At 40.0% G+C, this 18,804-nt stretch overlaps 1 protein-coding gene across 7 annotated transcripts in view; it reads left to right on the top strand.

Moving 5' to 3' along the window:
* Positions 1-18,804, top strand: part of PPP4R1 (protein phosphatase 4 regulatory subunit 1) — a 62,753-nt gene that overhangs the window by 12,027 nt on the left and 31,922 nt on the right. For 5 of the 7 annotated variants that reach the window (XM_049698512.1, XM_033439400.2, XM_012535321.3 and 2 more), the window contains exons 3-10: positions 7,744-7,879; positions 8,721-8,827; positions 12,643-12,785; positions 13,233-13,379; positions 15,970-16,077; positions 16,206-16,271; positions 17,168-17,326; positions 17,734-17,861. In XM_049698512.1, coding sequence (XP_049554469.1) covers positions 7,821-7,879; positions 8,721-8,827; positions 12,643-12,785; positions 13,233-13,379; positions 15,970-16,077; positions 16,206-16,271; positions 17,168-17,326; positions 17,734-17,861 — 917 coding nt within the window. In that variant the 5' untranslated portion in view covers positions 7,744-7,820. The remainder of the gene's footprint in view (positions 1-7,743; positions 7,880-8,720; positions 8,828-12,642; positions 12,786-13,232; positions 13,380-15,969; positions 16,078-16,205; positions 16,272-17,167; positions 17,327-17,733; positions 17,862-18,804) is intronic. The other 2 variants (XM_049698513.1, XM_033439403.2) reach the window with 1 other exon arrangement.

Genomic DNA, 18,804 nt, shown 5'->3' with positions numbered 1-18,804 from the left:
CCTTCTAAACTAATCTCGGAAATTTTCTCTCAGACATTTTCAAGTTTAAAGGTATTTTCAAAATGAAACTGTCATAATCACTTTTAAAAATGGAGTCTAAACGTAGCACTTAACACTATCATCCATTTTCAAAAATTCAAGAATAAACTTTAAATTGGGAATTTTACATTGTTCTTTTTTTCTTCCTGATCTTTCTATTTACTGCACAAAATTTTACCTTAATATATTTTTATGCTTGCAAGTTTTATTGATCACCCTATCACGTTTCTTTGCACCAAAGATACAAGGAGAAATTGAAATTTTTAATTTCCTGTGGCCATAAAAAAACTTTAAAACTTTGTTTTCTTTATTAATACTCAGTTGATCAACCAGAATGTATTGCAAATTATGATAAACACTTGGTAAACAAAATTTTATTAAATAGGTGTCTGTTAATAAAATGGATGGAGCTTTTAAAAAGTAACATGTATTCATGGGTGAATATAATTTATTGCTAGAGTAAGACAGTATTTAGCATCAATTTCTACTTTTTATTTTAAGAGCTATAAGCCCGGAGAAATCTTGTTGACATAGATAAGTGGATGGAAAGGGTTTTACTAGCGATGCCACTACTTTCCTTGAACTTCTTCCAACCTATGTGTCAAAAATTTTTAAATTACTTTTAATGAGCTATCGGTCTTTCAATTTTTTTGAAAGCAAAGGGTTGAAGAATGAATACCTGACTTGTGAAAGTATGTATTACAGCCTTTAGAGAGTTGAACTCTTAACACTTCATCAGTGTTGCAGAGGATCCCTTTGCTTTGCAGTGGAGGCTTTTCTGCATGGGGGCAGTGCAGCACTGCAGCCTTGAGGTCACGGGAGCTGGGAGGTTGTGAAGGGAAAGTCTTCGATCCACAGCCCAGGCACATTTTTGTGACGGAGTACTCCTGGAGGTTGGGGTCTGGTGTAGCCCTTGGAGTTATCCGCTTGATTTATTCCTCGGGAAAGCTTCATGTACCTTATGGGGTTCAAATACCCCAGTGTGCTCTAAGTAGACGATATCAGAGCCTCTGAATTAGGGTATTGGAAACTGAGAGGTGTGGGAATACAGAGTACTTCATAGAAGTAGAATTTCTAGTTCATAGCGACTGATCAGATGTGGCGGCAAGAAAAGTGCCTTACAGAGTAACTGAAGGCCTCAAGTTTGAGAACTGCAGGTTACTGGGGAAAATGGTGGTAATCAGAAAGTCATGAGGAAGAGCTGATTTTTTATAAGGTTGGTTTGGACAGTTTGGTTTTCAGAACACATGTGACATGGAGGTGCAGACTCTGAAGTACCTGCAAACCCGGCCGTGGGGGTCAGAGCAGGAGAACTTTGGGGTCCTCTGCACTGTGAATGGTAGTGGAAGCTGTGGCTTATCGAGGGGAGGAGGGTTGTGTGTGTGTGTACAATGTGTACAGGAGGACAAAGTGGGGGGAAAGAAACTACCTACACAAAAGGGTTAGAGAGAAGCAAGAATAGTCTAGAAAGGTAGAAAATATTCCAAGAGATCCAAGAAAAGAGAATTTAAGACGAGGGTGTTGGGATGGGGGAGTCAGCCTTCTCCCTAGTTTTGGCAGATTATTGCCAATCTTTGAGAAGAGTCACAAGAGTGAAAGAAATAGGACAGATTGCTTTTGTCTTGATGAGGAGATGAGCTACAGCTTTAAGAAGTCTGATGAAAAGTCATTTTAGAGACTAGCAGGCTTAAGTTCTGGATTCAGTGTTTCAGGAAAAAGCCCAGGTGGTCAGAATGGCCCTTAATTACCTTGTGTTGCCCCTAAAGTGTGGTCCCGGCCACATGTGCAGGGCCAGCAGCCAGCCTTTCCTTTCCCTCCGTGTGGGAACGTCGTTTCTGTGGTTGAGTCCTCGGTGAGGGGCTTGGTGTTTATGGCCGTGGTGGGAGAATCTCTGTTTAGACAGGGCGGTGAGGTGCTGTTCTGAGGCGCGCGTGAGAGCAGCTGAGCACCTCTGCGCCCCTCCCGCTGCCCTCAAGCAGGTATGCGGACAGGTGACCCCTCACGCTGCTCTTCCCGTGCTCCTGTGCTCATGGTTGCTGGCACGTTCTTTTTCCTGACTTGGCATCAAATGCATGTATGGTAGTAAGATAGGAATGGAAGGTGATTTTTTGAAGGTAGTTCTGGGGACTTGGAATAGAGGTTTGGGACGTCTGAGAGAAGTGTAAGCTTTAAGAAGAGTAGGCTCAGAAGTCTTGTTGAATGAGCATGAAATTAGCACGAATGTGGAGCATACCTGAGCCTTGTTGATGGGGGGAGTAGGACAGCGGCTCATGGTGCTGATGCAGGCAGAGCTGGAATTGCCTCCCTCAGGTGAGAAGTTGTGCTCCTGGCGGGGCCAAGGGCTTCCATGATGGTTAGGGGAGCGAGGCAAGGCTGGCGGTGGTGCTCTCAGAATGCCATGTGCTGACCAGCAGGCGGCTTGGCTTGGGAGAGACACCACGATCTTTGCTTCTTTCTTAATTAAAAAAAAAAAAAGATGGTTTTAATTAATAATTGATCATTTAAATCACATTTTATTATAACATAGTTGAATAAGTATCTCCGCTGCCCGGAATTGTCACTCAAAGGAGATAATGGTTGAATTTAACTCCATTGTTGCTTAGAAAATCTCAAGCGCCAGTCCCAGTTACAGGGCGGCAGTGCGATTTCTCCAGCCAGGTGGGAGGAGTTTGCAAAATGTAATAATGTTACTCTTGAAAACTAGAAGGCTAAGTTGATTTTGGTTGGTCACTGTCCCCTCCTCCTCCTGCCTCACTTCTGTGTGAACCCTGTGCCCCACGTGTCCTGAACAACTACTCATTTTCTAGACATGACTTGGTTTTCCTCAACTCCCTGTCTTTGGGCTTCTCGGCTTAGGACGCCCTGTTCCGCCCTCTGTCCTGCTTGGCAAACCTCAGTGTATCTTCCCAGAATTGGCTGGGCTTTGAACCCTTCTCTTGCTCACCAGGGCAGACCTAGAAGTGTAACAGTGGACGGCACACGTTCTGTGTATGTACTCTTACACCGTGCATCTTTCTTAGTAGCATATTTTTGTCTGTGTCTTTGCACACACATATATACACACGTGTGTACATAGATACACGCATACAATTTCTGTCTAGTTTTTATATCTGTGTTCCCTGTTGAGTGCCTGGCACTTAAACAGTAGATGTGCCGTCCTACTTATTGAATGAAATGAATGAAAACATTTAAAAACACAGGGAAACTACGATGAGATTCTCTGTATGAGAAACAAATGAATTGCCGGTTCGAGGGAACATGGATGTACTAGCCTGACACCGTGTTAGGTGCATTATAGATGTTATCTTTGTCTTCGTGTCTTAAAGTCTTGACAACAAACAGGTATTTTACATGTGAGGAAATGGAGCCAAATTAATTAATTACTTGCATTAAGTCCACATGCATAGTTCACAAGGAGCAGAACATGAGATTTGGACCCAGATCTGTCTTAACTTTAAAAAGCCTCTGCCCTTTTCACATCACTGTCGCTATAACTGTGTAGTGATAATCATCTTTAAAACTTCAAATGGGTCCAACTTTAAAATTTTTATATTTTAGATGCTGTTTTCCTTAAATTTAAAAGAATGGGTTGTTGGTTTCTATGGCTCTGGGTTTCTGCTGGAGCTGGTGCTGGTGTGGGGAGTGGAAAGTGGATGGAGCCCTTCCTGAAATGCAGGGGTGATTCTCTCTCTTGTGCTGCATGGTCTCTTACCTTCATGCGAAGGGGGGGGGATTCAGTTTTACAAGTAACAAAGATAAATGTCCTTGTTTTATCATTTCTTTCTCTTGTCCTGTTTTTCTGGATGTTCTCTTTAATTTGCATTGTAACACATTTGATTCTTGTCCTGATTTGGAACTGGTAGGATCTACTGAGTCTGATTTGAGACAAGATGGGCTAACCCTTCAGTATAAGACTTCAGTTCGTATCCCAGGTTTCTATTCCAGTTAGGAATTCTGTTAGAATTCACTAAAAAACACAAGATTTCATTGACACTTTTGTCATTTAGCTTCTTCATGGAAGCTTTTATAACTAAATATTAAGTTTTGAAAAATTTTGAGGGTTTCCTACGTAAGTATAGGAATTCTGTCTCATGTTGACCTTTTAGGTCATCTTCCTTTTTCCTTTCCATCCTGGTCCCCCTTCAGCTACCCAAGACAGTAAATTTACAGGGGAAGAGGGAGCACTGGAATTTGGGGAGCGTAGATATAATTTGAAAAACAAGTGATCATTGTTTTCATTGCTTTTAAGTCATTTTGAAATTTCAAATAACACTAAAAGCTGACATGATTTCTTCACTTCATCAGTGTAGGAAATTGGATTTTTAAAGCTGTGAACTCTGTAAGGGGCTCTTGCTGCTGTAACGTCCAAGAATCCAGAATCAACTTAGTGACCCAGAAAGGAGGGGCGCCGGGGCACAGGTTGGGTGATGAAAGGTCTCTCTTCATCTTCTGTAATGCTCCTTGTCTTCGTCTATTTTGTCTGGTAATAAAATAGCCACTCTGGCTTTCTTATGCTTACTGTTTCATGTTTTATCTCTCTCCTTTTTGTAATCCTTTTCTTTCAACCCATGGGTTGAAATTTTGACTTTAAAAATGTGTTTCTGGTAGACAAGACTATAGCTGAGTAACAACTATAGTTGTTACCTTGTTATTAGTTTGGGATTCTCTACCTTTTGACCTAAATGTTAGTCCATTTATAAGTAATGTAATTATTGATCTGGTTGCTTATTTCTATTTGTCTTTTTTTTTCTCTGTTGCTCCTTTTGTGACTTTCTTTGGGGTTAACTCAGTATTTTTTAGCATTCCATTTTAACTCTCGGTTGGCTTTCTAGCCATCCTTTCTTGCATGTTTTAGAGAGTACTCCTAAGGGTTGTAATTTGCATCTTTAATTTACCATAATCTATTTAAAATTAATGTACTACTTTGCATAAGCTATATGATTCTTGCAGCAGTATAGCTGTGTTTACTCCCTCTGTTTTTTTTTTTTTTTTTTTTTTTTTTGGCTGTACGCGGGCCTCTCACCATTGTGGACCCTCCCGTTTGCGGAGCACAGGCTCCGGACATGCAGGCTCAGCGGGCCCAGCCGCTCCGTGGCATGTGGGATCCTCCCGGACCGGGGCACGAACCCACGTCCCCTGCGTTGGCAGGCAGACTCTCAACCACTGCGCCACCAGGGAAGCCCTGTTTTGTCTTTTTTATCTGAGGATGTTATTGACTGTACCATCATTTATGCTGTAGGATTTTTCTTTCCTAGTGGTGATAGTTTTTATGGATTATTTTTGTGTTTCTCCTTCTTGTAACCTGTGGCAGGCATTTGTAGGGTGGCTGGGTAAGACTTAGGTATGCAGTCTGTAGCCATGGTAATCACATCCTTGCTGCCTCCATAAATATGAAATGCAGAGCCATTTAGTCCAATCAAGAATTTTTTTTAATTAATTTATTTTTGGCGTGTTGGGTCTTTGCTGCTGCGCACGGGCTTTCTCTAGTTGCGGCGAGCGGGAGCTATTCTCCGTTGCGGTGCGAGGGCTCCTCATTGCAGTGGCTTCTCTTGTTGTGGAACACGGGCTCTAGGCATGTGGGCTTCAGTAGTTGTGGCTTGCAGGCTCTAGAGCACAGGCTCAGTAGTTGTGGCACACGGGCTTAGCTGCTCCGCAGCATGTGGGATCTTCCCGGACCAGGGCTCAAACCTGTGTCCCCTGCATTGACTGGTGGATTCTTAACCACCGCGCCACCAGGAAAGTCCCAGTCCAATCAAGAGTTGATGAGGAAATCCTGAATTTGGAGAGGATGATTCAGGACAAAGCGGCTCCACAGTTATTGGCAGGAGGCTGCAGTTCTGGGAAATAGAAATGCACCTTTGTCCCCAGTGCCTCTGCTGGAGTGGAACACTCCCTTTTGTACAGAAATAATTGTCAACCATAATGGGTAGAGTGGTAACGTAAGTGGAAGCAAAATATGGTTTGTAACCCTCTCAGCATATGTTTCTTGAATACAGTTGTTCAGCAATCTGCATTTGAGCTAGTTGGGGGTATTTATTATAAATGATTGCTCCTGGGCCTCACTCCAGACCTGCACAGTCAGGATCTGAATATGAGATCTGGGGTCTGAATTTTAGGGTAAGTGCTCCAAGCTTGTCTTAAACACGACAGTGTTAGACTGTCCCTGCTCTAGGACTGTTCCCAAAAGCCCCTGACTTTTTATGGACCTGAATCAGTACTATTAATGTTTATCTTCAAGATTAACAAGCGTGTGACTGATGAAACAGTTTGGTCAGAGTCATAGAATTCTAGAGCCTGCATAAAGGTGCCTTCGAGGTCATGCCAGCTCCACAGTCTTAGAGGAGGAAATAGGTCAAATGAGAGTATCTGGGTGGTTCTTACGGCTCTGATTCATAATATATAAGGTACTTTGCTATGAATTGTAGATCAGAATAACCTGTTAAAACTTTTCTGTACTATGTAATGAATTATTTTCATGTTAGGTGTTATTTTTAATCCAGTTTGACAATCTCTGCCTTTAAGTGGGGCTACTTAGAGCATTTGCGCTTAATGTGATTGTTGATATTGTTTGGTTTTCCTCTCTCTTGCTATTTCCCATCTGTTTGTCCCATCTTTTCCTTTTTCCTTTTTCCTTTTATCCTCTTTTTCTGCCTTCTTTTGGGTTCAGTATTTTTTATGATTCCATTTTCGGGCCTTTATTGGCTTACTAGCTATATGTTTTGGGTGGGGTTTTTTTGGTGTTTAATAGTTGCTGTAGAGTTTATAATTAGTATGCGCCTTTGACTTATTACTGTCTACTTTCACATAATATGTATAAAAGAACTTTAGGACAATATACCTCCCTGTTATTCTGCCTTTGTACTATTGTAAATATATTTTACTTCTACACGTGTTATAAACCCCACAATACATTTTTTCTTTATTTTACAGTACATACTTTTGCCTTAAACAGTTAATTATCTTTTAAAGAGATGTTTTTACATAAGAAGAGGCTTTTGTGTTTGCCCACCTGTTCACCATTTCTGCTAGTCTTCATTCCCTTGTAAAGATCCAGCTCTCCACCTGCTATAATTTTCTTAGTATTTCTTGTAGTGTGGGTCTGCTGCTGGCGACGTTTGTCAGCTTTTGTATGTCAGAAGAAGTCTCTATTTCACCTTTGTGTTTGAACAATTTCTGTTTACTGGGTATAGAGATGTAGGTTGACTTTTTTTTTTTCTTTCAGTCCTTTAAAGATGTTGCTCTTCTGTCTCTGGCTTCTCATATGGCATTCTCTCTGATGAGATGGCTGCTGTCATTCTTGTCTTTGTTCTGTATATAATGTGAGTTGTTCTCTGACTGCCTTGCACAATTAACTGTCAGTGTTTGACAGTTCATTTATTTACAAGTTGTTAGTGTTCTGGTTGAACGTGTAAGTTCTCAGGTCTGTGTGATCACTCTTTTCTGATCACTCTGTTCCTTGATCACCCCAGACTGAGTTTCTACTGACCCCTGTGCTTCTAGGGGCAGTTAGAACATATCTGTAGAAAAGGAGAAGAAGCATCCGTCAGTCAGTCGTGGCTTCTGAGCCGATTCTGAGATTCTCTCGTGACTTTTTGTGCCACTCCAAGAACAATACAGGGCAGTTTTCCTTGTGCTGCTTCGGAGAGGCAGGGGTACCTTTTAGCGCGACAGTGTTACAAGGAGTGTTTCTGATGTCTCTGATAGTTGGTGTGGATGACTGCAGCTCAGAGTCTGATGTGATTGTTGTACCTTCAGCCCTGGACTTCGTCTCACAAGATGACATGTTGACGCCCCTGGGGAGACTGGACAAGTATGCTGCGAGTGAGAACGTATTTAACAGGTATGTGCGTATGCTTTCCATTAAGGTGGAAGCACAAGTGTGGCTTTTATTGCATGAATTTCAGTAAACAGAAGTATCCAGTTGAAAGTAGATGTCATTACTGCGTGGTCTGAGTCACCCAGCTTCACTGCTGGTCACAGCCGTGGCCGCCTTTACAGTTGTTTACTCCTCCGTCCTGTGAGCAGGCAGCACTCCTTCTTGACTTTTTGGCAAAAACAAAACAAACAAACAAACTGCTTCTTTGCTATTAGGCATAATTTTAATGTTCATTAAAGTGACTGCTGAGGCGTCAGTTCCTCCTCCAGCAGGTGGTGGTGTGTGCCTGCTGTGGGCCAGGTGACTGGCAGCCAAGGGGCGAGGCACATGGCAGTGACCAGAGCTCACACTCTCCCTCATGCACTGTTTCTCCACCTAGGGCCCCCAGACCACCTGTATCAGGCTTCTCGGGGAAATCTCAAAGTCTTTGCTAATAAAATTGTTTGAGTATAGATGTATAAAACTCACTGAGTAAAATATGTAAAGATAACATTTTATATAATGAAGAATGATTGTACTTTCCCATATTTATGATAATTGAAGGTAGCTACTTGAAACAAATTTTCAGTGACCTTAGAAATTTGTCAGATCAGGTAAAGGTGGAACATATTTTGGTAAATAATCAGTCTCATCTTTTTAAAATAAAATCCATACTGGCATTTGTCACTTAGGAAATTAGGGACTTAATATATGTTATGAAATGTATTAAGAAAAATTTTCTTTTAAACTATATGGATTCTGCCTTTTAAAGTTCTAAATACTATTAATGCCACTGAACATCATATAATTTTCTTTTTCTGTGTAGACAAATGGTGGCCCGGAGTCTGCTGGACACACTGAGGGAAGTCTGCGATGATGAGAGAGATTGTATTGCTGTTTTGGAAAGAATAAGCAGATTAGCTGATGATTCAGGTATATATTTATGCAGAGAAAGGTTTCTTTTACTAAATTATGTTTCTAAAAACTAATGAAAAACTTAGTGTAATGCGAGATTTCTTTGAAATATTTCCTAAATAAATTATCAGACCCATCAGTAACAAGAAAATAAAAACCTGTTACTGGGCTTCCCTGGTGGCGCAGTGGTTGAGAGTCCGCCTGCCGATGCAGGGGACACGGGTTCGTGCCCCGGTCCGGGAAGATCCCACATGCCGCGGAGCGGCTGGGCCCGTGAGCCATGGCCGCTGAGCCTGCGCGTCCGGAGCCTGTGCTCCGCAACGGGAGAGGCCACAACAGTGAGAGGCCCGCGTACCGCAAAAACAAACAAACAAACAAACAAAAAAACCTGTTACTAAGATCCAAACATTTTATAGTAGGCCCATTTAGTTTAACTTTGAAAATTTCTTGTAAGAAAAAACTCAGAACATTGTTTTGCATCATGTACATTAATACTATTTTAGAATTAATAAATTGTTTTGAAAAAATTTTTTGAATAAATTAAAAGGATGGAGTGGGCTGTAAATTTTTTGGCAAATATAAAATGCATTTTTACTTATAAAAAATGTTTATCACCCCTTGTAAAACTAAGGCTGTTTGTCTCTAAAGTGAAAAGAGGAGGAGAGTCTGCTTAAGAAAGAGGTGAACTTGTTTTGAGGCTTAGAATACGGTTTATTACGTTTTTAAAAAATATTTTTTATGGTGGTAAAACATACATAAAATTTACCATTTTTACCTAATATTGTTTTGAGCATATTTTTATATTTGATTTTAGAAATGATTCAAAAATCAAATAAAAATTTTTTTCTTAAATCCACGACCTCTTTATTAAAATGTATTATTTTTCAATTTATCAAACTTTTGGCATGGCAACAATTCTCATCCTTTAATTTTCAGATGAGCTCATCTTTTGGTAAGCAACTCACTTTATGGGAATATGTTTACTATTTATGTAAGCCTTAAATATTTTTTATTTTCTTATAGAAAAAAACATTAGTAAGCGTCCTAATTTTCTATCTCATTATGATGTTCTGTGTACATAATTGCTCATGTATATGCTTGTTCCAGAATGGTTTTAGGAGGGTCTCATCAATTATGATTTTTACTTACAATTTATTTTTAGATTTAGCAGAGATAAACAATTTAACTTAAAATTTTGGCACTATTGCATTCCATTGTGTTCATTCCTTTCATAGAGATGTAGATATTCTTTAAGATGGAATTTGTGTTTGTTTTCTTCCACCTGTTTACCAACTACAGTGCTGTTCTTTACATATATTATATTCTACATGTGTTTTAAAATATATCTCAAGTTGTTGAGTTCCTGATAAATATCTCTCTTGACATTTACACTCTGAATTCATTCAGTAAATGTGAAAACAGTGCATACTGTATGCCAGGTTCTAGATTAAATGCTGGAGCCTTACTGAGATGAGTAAGAATCCGTCATCAAATTAACAGTTTAACGAATGCAGCCGACATACTAACAGTAAATTATACCAGGGAGGGTTGGGACCCGCTTTGGACAGTTGGTGGCATTTGAGTTGGGTTTGATGGGGAGGGAGGGGAGGAGGGGGCTCGGGAGGGGAAAGGACAGGTGTAGAGGTTTGGGGAGCTCAGGACAGCGGCCCGTTTGGCCAACAGTGAGTTTACTGGGCCTACGGTTTAGAAGAATGAGACTTAAATAAGGTGGTTGAGGGCCAGATTGTAAAAATTTATACTGTGCCAAGTTGGAGAGTTTGCTTTGTTTGTGATTTAGAACAGAAACACAGCAGTGTGGGTTGACTTGAGGAAAAGATGGGTGACGGAAGGCTGGTTGGGAGATTCCTCTGACTGTTAGGAGTAGTTTGGGAGGAATGGAAGGGCCGGAGGGGTGTCAGAGCCACTGTGATGGGAGCTTCCATGAATTTGAGGATTCTTGTCTCTCCATCAGATATGGGAAAGTTGCAGTCTTTCATATTTTTAATATTACCTCTCCTCCACCCCAAACTCCTTTATTTTCACTTTTTTTTTTTTTTTTTGCGGTATGCGGGCCTCTCACCGCCATGGCCTCTCCCGCTACGGAGCACACGCTCCGGACGCACAGGCCCAGCAGCCATGGCTCACAGGCCCAGCCGCTCCGCAGCATGTGGGATACTCCAGGACCGGGACACGAACCCGCGTCCCCTGCATCGGCAGGCGGACTCCCAACCACTGTGCCACCAGGGAAGCCCCTTTTTTTTCATTTTTAAGTTTACTTTTGTTTGAGTATATGTTTTTTGTTTGAGTATATGTTTTGTACATGGTTCAAAATACAGAACTCCTGTTAGCTACATCTGTTGTCTATAAGGAAGTCTTTATAAAGTGAAAGTAGCTGGTCTTAATTAATTTTGGGGTTTTGTTTGCCTTGAAAGGGCTTCCCACCTCAAGATTCAACTTTTTTTTTGGCCACACCCCACAGCTTGCAGGATCTTAGTTCCCCAACCAGGGATCGAACCCGTGCCCCCCTGCAGTGGAAGCACGGAGCCCTAACCACTAGACTGTCAGGGAATTCCCTAAACATTTTTTTAAATGTTGTCTTTTAGTGCTTTTTTTTTTAAAGATGAGCATTTTTTTTTTAATGAACTAAGTATTCATATCCTTTGCCATTTTAAAAATTTGTTTTTAATTTTTGGCTGAGTTAGATCTTTGTTGTTGCGCACGGACTTTCTCTAGTTGTGATGAGCAAGGGCTACTCTTCGTTGCGGTGCTCGGACTTCTCATTGTGGTGGCTTCCCTTGTTGTGGAGCACGGTCTCTAGGCACGTGGGCTTCAGTAGTTGTGGCAAGCAGGCTCAGTAGTTGTGGCATACGGGCTTAGTTGCTCCATGACATGTGGGATCTTTCCGGACCAGGGCTCGAACCCGTGTCCCCTGCATTGGCAGGCGGATTCTTAACCACTGCGCCACCAGGGAAGGCCTGTCTTTTAGTGCTTTTGATCTTAAAAAAGAAAACAACATTTGGAACTTTTTTTTTTTTTTTTTTGCGGTACGCAGGCCTCTCACTGTTGTGGCCTCTCCCGTTGCAGAGCACAGGCTCCAGACACGCAGGCTCAGCAGCCATGGCTCACGGGCCCAGCCGCTCCGTGGCACATGGGATGTTCCTGGACCGAGGCACGAACTCGTGTCCCCTGCATCGGCAGGCAGACTCTCAACCACTGTGCCACCAGGGAAGCCCAACATTTGGAACTTTGATTCACCTTGAATTTATGTAGAGAGAGCAGTATAGGAATCTTACCCTTTTTTTCTCACATAACCTGCTGACTTTCCTACCATTACCTATGGAACAGTTGATCTTTTTGAAATGCCATATCTGTCACGTTTAAATTTGCCGTATGTACTTGGGTCTTTTCACATTTTTTTTTTTTTTAAATCTGTTGGTTTCCTTTAGCATTCACTGACCCTTTATCATCTTAGTTAAGTCTAACTGTAAACCTTCCACTGGCTGGCTGCATTTAGATTAGGACCCAGTCGTTACGGCTTGTCCTGGAGGTTCTGAACTAGCAGAGTTTGAAGATGATGCCATGTTATAGTCGATGTGAGTTCAGGTGAACAGATCCGGTCCTCACAGGAAGTATTGCAGGCTCTGAGGACAGAATCTGGGATGGGGTCGACCTCGCCATGACTGTGAAAAGGATCGCAGGCTGCAGAGCATTTTCTAAGCACTCATGATGTGATGCGAGGTGAAGAGTCCAGAGATTTCCTGAGGACTCCCCCGCCCGGCAAGGATCTGGTTCTGGGGAGGATGCTTCAGCTCACCTTTCTGTTATTTCCACAGAACCAACTGTGAGAGCAGAGCTGATGGAGCAGGTGCCTCACATCGCCTTGTTTTGTCAAGAAAACCGGCCTGCGATCCCGTACGCTTTTTCCAAGTACTTGCTACCCATTGTGGTTAGATATCTCGCAGATCAGAATAACCAGGTAGGAGGGCCCTGCCCACGTTCTTACAGAAATGGGTGTAGTCTGGGGCACTCCCGGCGGCCTCCTGGGTGGTCACATTGGGATGTTCCTTCCTCTTTGACTTTGTTGTTCTGTTTTTCAAAATGAGGCTGTGGAGAGTCTGGGAGGTCACAGCAACAGACAGCACCTAGTGGCTGCTGCTCACCCGCTGCCCTCCCAGGCGGCCCTCAGAAAGGTTGGCGCTTGGAGACCTCTTTTCCAAGAATGGCTTTTCTGTTCCACTTCATCTGTTACAGCACAACCTACCAAGTTCTGTCTTTGCAGAATAACCACAGATTTTTATTGGCAAGGTTTTGCCAGTTGTGAACCCCCTCTAGTTGGGTGAGGAATCCTCAGATTTGTGAAATTCAGGTGTTAAGTTTTGTTACACTGTGTGTGTACTTGGTTTACGTGTCTGTTTTTTCCTAGGTCAGGAAAACGAGTCAGGCGGCCTTGCTGGCCCTGCTGGAGCAGGAGTTAATTGAGCGGTTTGATGTGGAGACCAAAGTGTGCCCCGTCCTCGTGGAGCTGACCGCCCCCGACAGCAATGACGACGTGAAGACAGAAGCTGTGGCTGTAAGCAGAGCTCAGCAAGAATTAGTCACTGGCTTGACCGATAGGAGGCGCTTGTTAAATATGACGCTGCATTACATGTTGTAGGGTTGACACATACTGGGTCTCAGAGTAGCCACAAATCATTACATTTGAAATGTAATGCTGGTCTAGAAAGGGACATAGGCTTCCAAGGGAAAAGGTGTCTTTTCTTGGGGCCCCATGCTGTGCAGAAGCACTTGGGAATTCGATGGCTCTATCACTGGGCTCTGAGAAAGCAAGATACACAGCAAGAAAATAATAAGTTAACTGTAAATTCATTATCAAAATGGAAAAATAAGATGGCAAAAATAACCAGTGGAATTTTAAAAACCCTGTATTGAATATAGAAACATTTGAGCTCCTTGAATTGCTGTCGAGCACTTTTCTAGGCACCATGTAAGCATAGTAGGAAAAAGAGGGATGCTGCTTGGCTACTGTACTTGACAGTGTGGTCTTTGCAGGAAGGAATATATGATATAAATTATGATTAGTAGAAAAATACACAGATCAAGTCATTATGCACATAATAAAGTCAAGTATTACGGTGAGTTCTCTGGTGTTTTGGACATGGTTAGCAAATATTTTGATTATTTGAGAGCCATCATAAATAGGGTATGAATTACATATAGTAATATCTGTTATAATTCACATCTATGGTTCCTCAGTTCAGAAAGTAAGAATTCTTATAATAAAATAGAAAAGTGATAAATCCATCTGAAAATTTATTCAGATCTATTTGGATAGTGAGAGTTTGCTATTTAAACCTAATATAGTTGCATTTTTGTTGATATGAAAAAAGTTACACTAAAAATAATTTTTATAGTGCTTCTGTATCGTTCGTAGGATGAATTAGATTTTCTCTCTAGTTCCTTTCCGTTGGAAATTCCATTATTTTATTTTTAGATACTCAGGTATCAGTTAATAAATTTAGATATTTTTCAGTAATACCATTTTTATTGAAGTGAAGTTCACATAATATAAAATTAACCATTTTAAAGTTTACAATTAAGTAACATTTAGTACATTCATAATGTTGTACAAAGCACTACCTTTGTCAAGTTCCAAAACTTGATTTTTTTTTTTAAATTTCACAAGCTTCTCTAAAAAGGAAATCAGTTTTGGCATAAATGTTGGTTTATATTGAGCAGAGTTTAACTTGCTTTTTTATAATTTTTGACGGGTTTTAAGAATAGTAAAACATTATAATTATAATAAAAGGCTATATCCAGCGCTAGTGTGAAACCTGTGATTCTCTCACAATTGGTCGTGTTAACTTTGTTATGTTTGGCATTCCCTCCCTTCCCAGTTGTTTGTTTTGGGAATAATTCATTCTAAGCAATTTAATTATGCTAGATCAGTGATACTGTGTATCTTTGGATCGTTAACTCAGGCTTGGAGATGCCTAGAAACAGTCTGGAGTCAAGAAACAACACTGCTTTGGGGATTGGGGGATGTCAGTGTCACCTGCCACTCTGAGGAGGCCAGGGCTCTGATAGGGATGGTGCCAGCCTAACAGTGCATGGGCAGATCTCCGTTTATGTAGGTCTTTTCTTCATTTCATCAATGTTTGGTTGTTTTCAGTAGACAGAGCATGTGTGTGTTTTGTTAGATTTCATGTTTTTTTAACACTGTTGTGAATGATACTGTTTTTAAACATTTTCAGTTGTTCGTTGCTAATTTATAGAAGTACATTTGTTTTTTTTATTCTGTCATATGTCCTGCAAACTTCCTAAACTCACTTATTTGTTCCAATGGCTTCTTTGTAGATTCCTTGGGATTTGGTCTGTAGACAGTCATGCATTTATGAATAGAGTTTTCTTTTCTTTCCAACCAGATGCCTTTGCTTCTTGTCATATTTGCATGGGCCAGGAGTAGATGTAATAGATAAATGACAACAGTCAGATTTCTTTATATTCTAACTGCGTGGGGGCAGATATTTAAATGCGTTGGGCTGGTTTTCAAAAGGTTCATCCTCACTTTGCCCAAAACTGTGTTATCTGAATCATGTGTGACACATATCAGATCTGTGTCCTTGTCTCCCTTGGAACCCAGGCTTTGCAGAGTAAGGACGTGGTCCCCACATGCGTGAGTTTCAGAGAAAACGGTACTTTGCAAGATGAGGACTGCTTCTGTATAGTCCTTTCTTAGCAATGCAGATACACTAAATCCAGATCCTTCTTGTGGATAATCTTCTGAAAACTCACCATTTATTCTCTTATCGGGAAAATGTGTAGGTTGTTTTTTTTAATCTTAAATTTATTAGGCAAAGTGATTGATAAGATTGAAACTTTAGGTAAAAATGCAGTTTTTAGGATTTTCTCAGGGTTTATTGTACCTTTAATAATTATCAGTTGATTTTTTTTTTTTTAATCAGTTGATTTTAATGGTAGTAGTTAACATCTGTTTTTCTGTCTTCAACTTGGATAAATAAGATGAATTTTTTGTGACGTATGTAGTATAATTATGTCATATTTTATACTCCCTTAAATTATATACTTTTAATAAATTAGCGAACTGGAAGAGTCTTAGTTTGAAGATATATTCAGTGTGGTTTTGTTCTTATTCATTTTAGATAATGTGCAAAATGGCTCCCATGGTTGGGAAGGACATCACAGAGCGTCTTATCCTCCCTAGGTTTTGTGAGATGTGCTGTGATTGCAGAATGTTTCATGTTCGAAAGGTATTTTTGTTGTTGTTGTTTAAGAATACATGGTTCTAGTGGTTACCATATTGATCTGTGAAACTTAAAAGATTATTTTTAAAGAACGCTGTAATATTTTGAAATGTCAGTGATGCTTTTGTTGTCAGGTCTGTGCTGCCAATTTTGGAGATATTTGCAGCGTAGTTGGCCAGCAAGCTACTGAGGAAATGTTGGTAAGTACTGCAGAAATTAACTATGGAGACTGGACTCGCCCGGTGGTCCAGTGTAAGACTCCACGCTTCCAGCGCCGGGGGCGCGGGTTTGATCCTTGGTCAGGGAAGTTCTGCATGCTGAGCAGTGCGGCCAAAAAAAAAAAAACAACAACAACTAAGGAGAAAGCAGTGGCATTGCAAAGTAGCACGTGAAGTTTGAAATACATATAGTTACCCCCAAAGTGTATTAATATTGGCTTGGCCAAAAAGTTCGTTCGGGTTTTCTGTACTATTACAGAAAAACCTGAATGAACTTTTTGCCAACCTAATACAATTCCATGGATGTAAACCAGAAAGATAATATGACTTTAAGAGTTTAAATTTCTGTAATCTGGGCACTTGAATTGTATTTGTTAGGGACGGTTTGTTAAAAATGCAGATGTGTTAAGAACCATTGATCCCTTTTTAACTCCCATTTCTATAAAATCAATTCTTATTTATTCAAATGAATCTTTAATTTTATTGCAACCCTCAAGTATTTTAATGACAAATTAAATTTACAGCAGGTGATTTTTAAATGGTTAGTTCCTGGGATAAAAAATGCTTAATGTACAAGTTAATGTACTTGAAGAGTTTCTGAAACCATCTGTTATGCGGAATAGTTGACTTTAAGTACAAGCTCTTGGATAACGTTTAAGCTATACGTGTTCGGAGCGTTTTTGATTTTCCGTAGTCAGTAGTGGAATGAATTGGGTGTGATTTATTTAAAACTGCTAAGTATTAATATTAAATGGGTCTTCTAAATTTCATTAAGAAGATCTAATGTTTTAAATGCTGTGAAAGCAGAAAATGAAATAAAAGTAACTCCTGAAGCCTGCTGTGTGTCTGCCTAACGAAACACCATCCTCCTCGCACAGCTGCCCAGGTTTTTCCAGCTTTGTTCCGATAACGTGTGGGGAGTCCGCAAGGCCTGTGCTGAGTGCTTCATGGCGGTTTCTTGTGCAACATGTCAAGAAATTCGACGGACTAAATTATCAGCACTATTTATTAATTTGATCAGTGATCCTTCACGTTGGGTAAGGTTTTGTTTAATTATCATTTTTGTAAAAGAATGCATTTTACAGAAGATGTGATTTTGATTTCATAATTTATCATCTAAGGTATGTTATTGCTAATTTAAGGTATGTTATTTAAGGTATGTTATAATTTAAGGTATGTTATTGCTATCATTTAAGGTATGTTATTGCTAATACTTTTAGGAGTAGACAGTAGACTACTATATTAACTTTTTTTTTTTTAACTGGATGAAATTTCTGTTCCATGCAAATGTTTTATAGGGTCTCATATTCACATTCTCATGGTTTAAATATTCAAGCCAAGATAAAAAATTTAAAAGTAAAAAGGAGAAAATAATTGATGGGGAACTGTAAATCCTAGCTGGAGAAGGATTTATGTTTTATTCCTGTCCTTTTATTCTTCTTAGGTTCGGCAAGCAGCTTTTCAGTCTCTGGGACCTTTCATATCTACCTTTGCTAATCCATCTAGCTCAGGCCAGTATTTTAAAGAAGAAAACAAAAGTTCAGAAGATACATCAGTAGAAGACAAAACTAGGTATGATTTTTTAAAACTTTGCTTTCCAGTTTTACTGCTTGTGAGCATTTTTTTCATTTTCACTATTTTTATAATGTTCTTTTTGGAGAGTTTACTATTTCTCTTGATTACAAAAATTGGTAAATATTTTAATAGAGTTTTATTTTAAATACATTTGTTAAACATCTCTTTGGTTAATTACATATTTAAATGAGAAGATGAAGGCACACGTAACATAGTTAGCTTGGTGCTGGGCATATAGAAAGCTGTAGTGATAGATTTGATAATAATGTTTGCGTAAGTTTATTTAATAAGTAATTTACCTAGTAAACCATCTGTTAACATTTAGAATATACAAAATAATGGTTATACAATTTAAAGGGTTTGGTTTTATAAGGAGTAAAACCTAATTTAGGAATATGTGTTACTACATAGTCAGTTTCTTACTGTTATTTTTCTTTTTAGTTAATTTTGTGGATCTTGGATTCTCTGTCTACAGAATAATGATTGTAATCTCTCAATTGAGGGGGAAAGTATTTTAATGATTAGCACCAAATTAGTGCACTTACTAACTAGAATATCAACTTTTAAGAGCATTTAATAAGGCAACCAGATGTTCAAATAAAGCTTAAAGAGGACATCTCTGATTTTTATTTTTAATTTTTTTTGCATTAAAAAATTTTACTTGAGTTTTAGTTTTTAAAATTTATTTTAGTAGGGCTTCCCTGGTGGCGCAGTGGTTGAGAGTCCGCCAACACGGATTCGTGCCCCAGTCCGGGAAGATCCCACATGCCGTGGAGCGGCTGGGCCCGTGAGCCATGGCCGCTGAGCCTGCGCGTCCGGAGCCTGTGCTCCGCAACGGGAGAGGCCACAACAGTGAGAGGCCCACGTACTGCAAAAAAAAAAAAATTATTTTAGTATATCCTTAGGGGAAAAACGGTTCAGACCTAAGTTAGTGCATGGG

This window comes from Orcinus orca, chromosome 15 (genome assembly GCF_937001465.1).
Source record: "Orcinus orca chromosome 15, mOrcOrc1.1, whole genome shotgun sequence".
Lineage (NCBI taxonomy): Eukaryota > Metazoa > Chordata > Mammalia > Artiodactyla > Delphinidae > Orcinus > Orcinus orca.
This window is presented reverse-complemented; position numbering and strand designations above follow the sequence as displayed.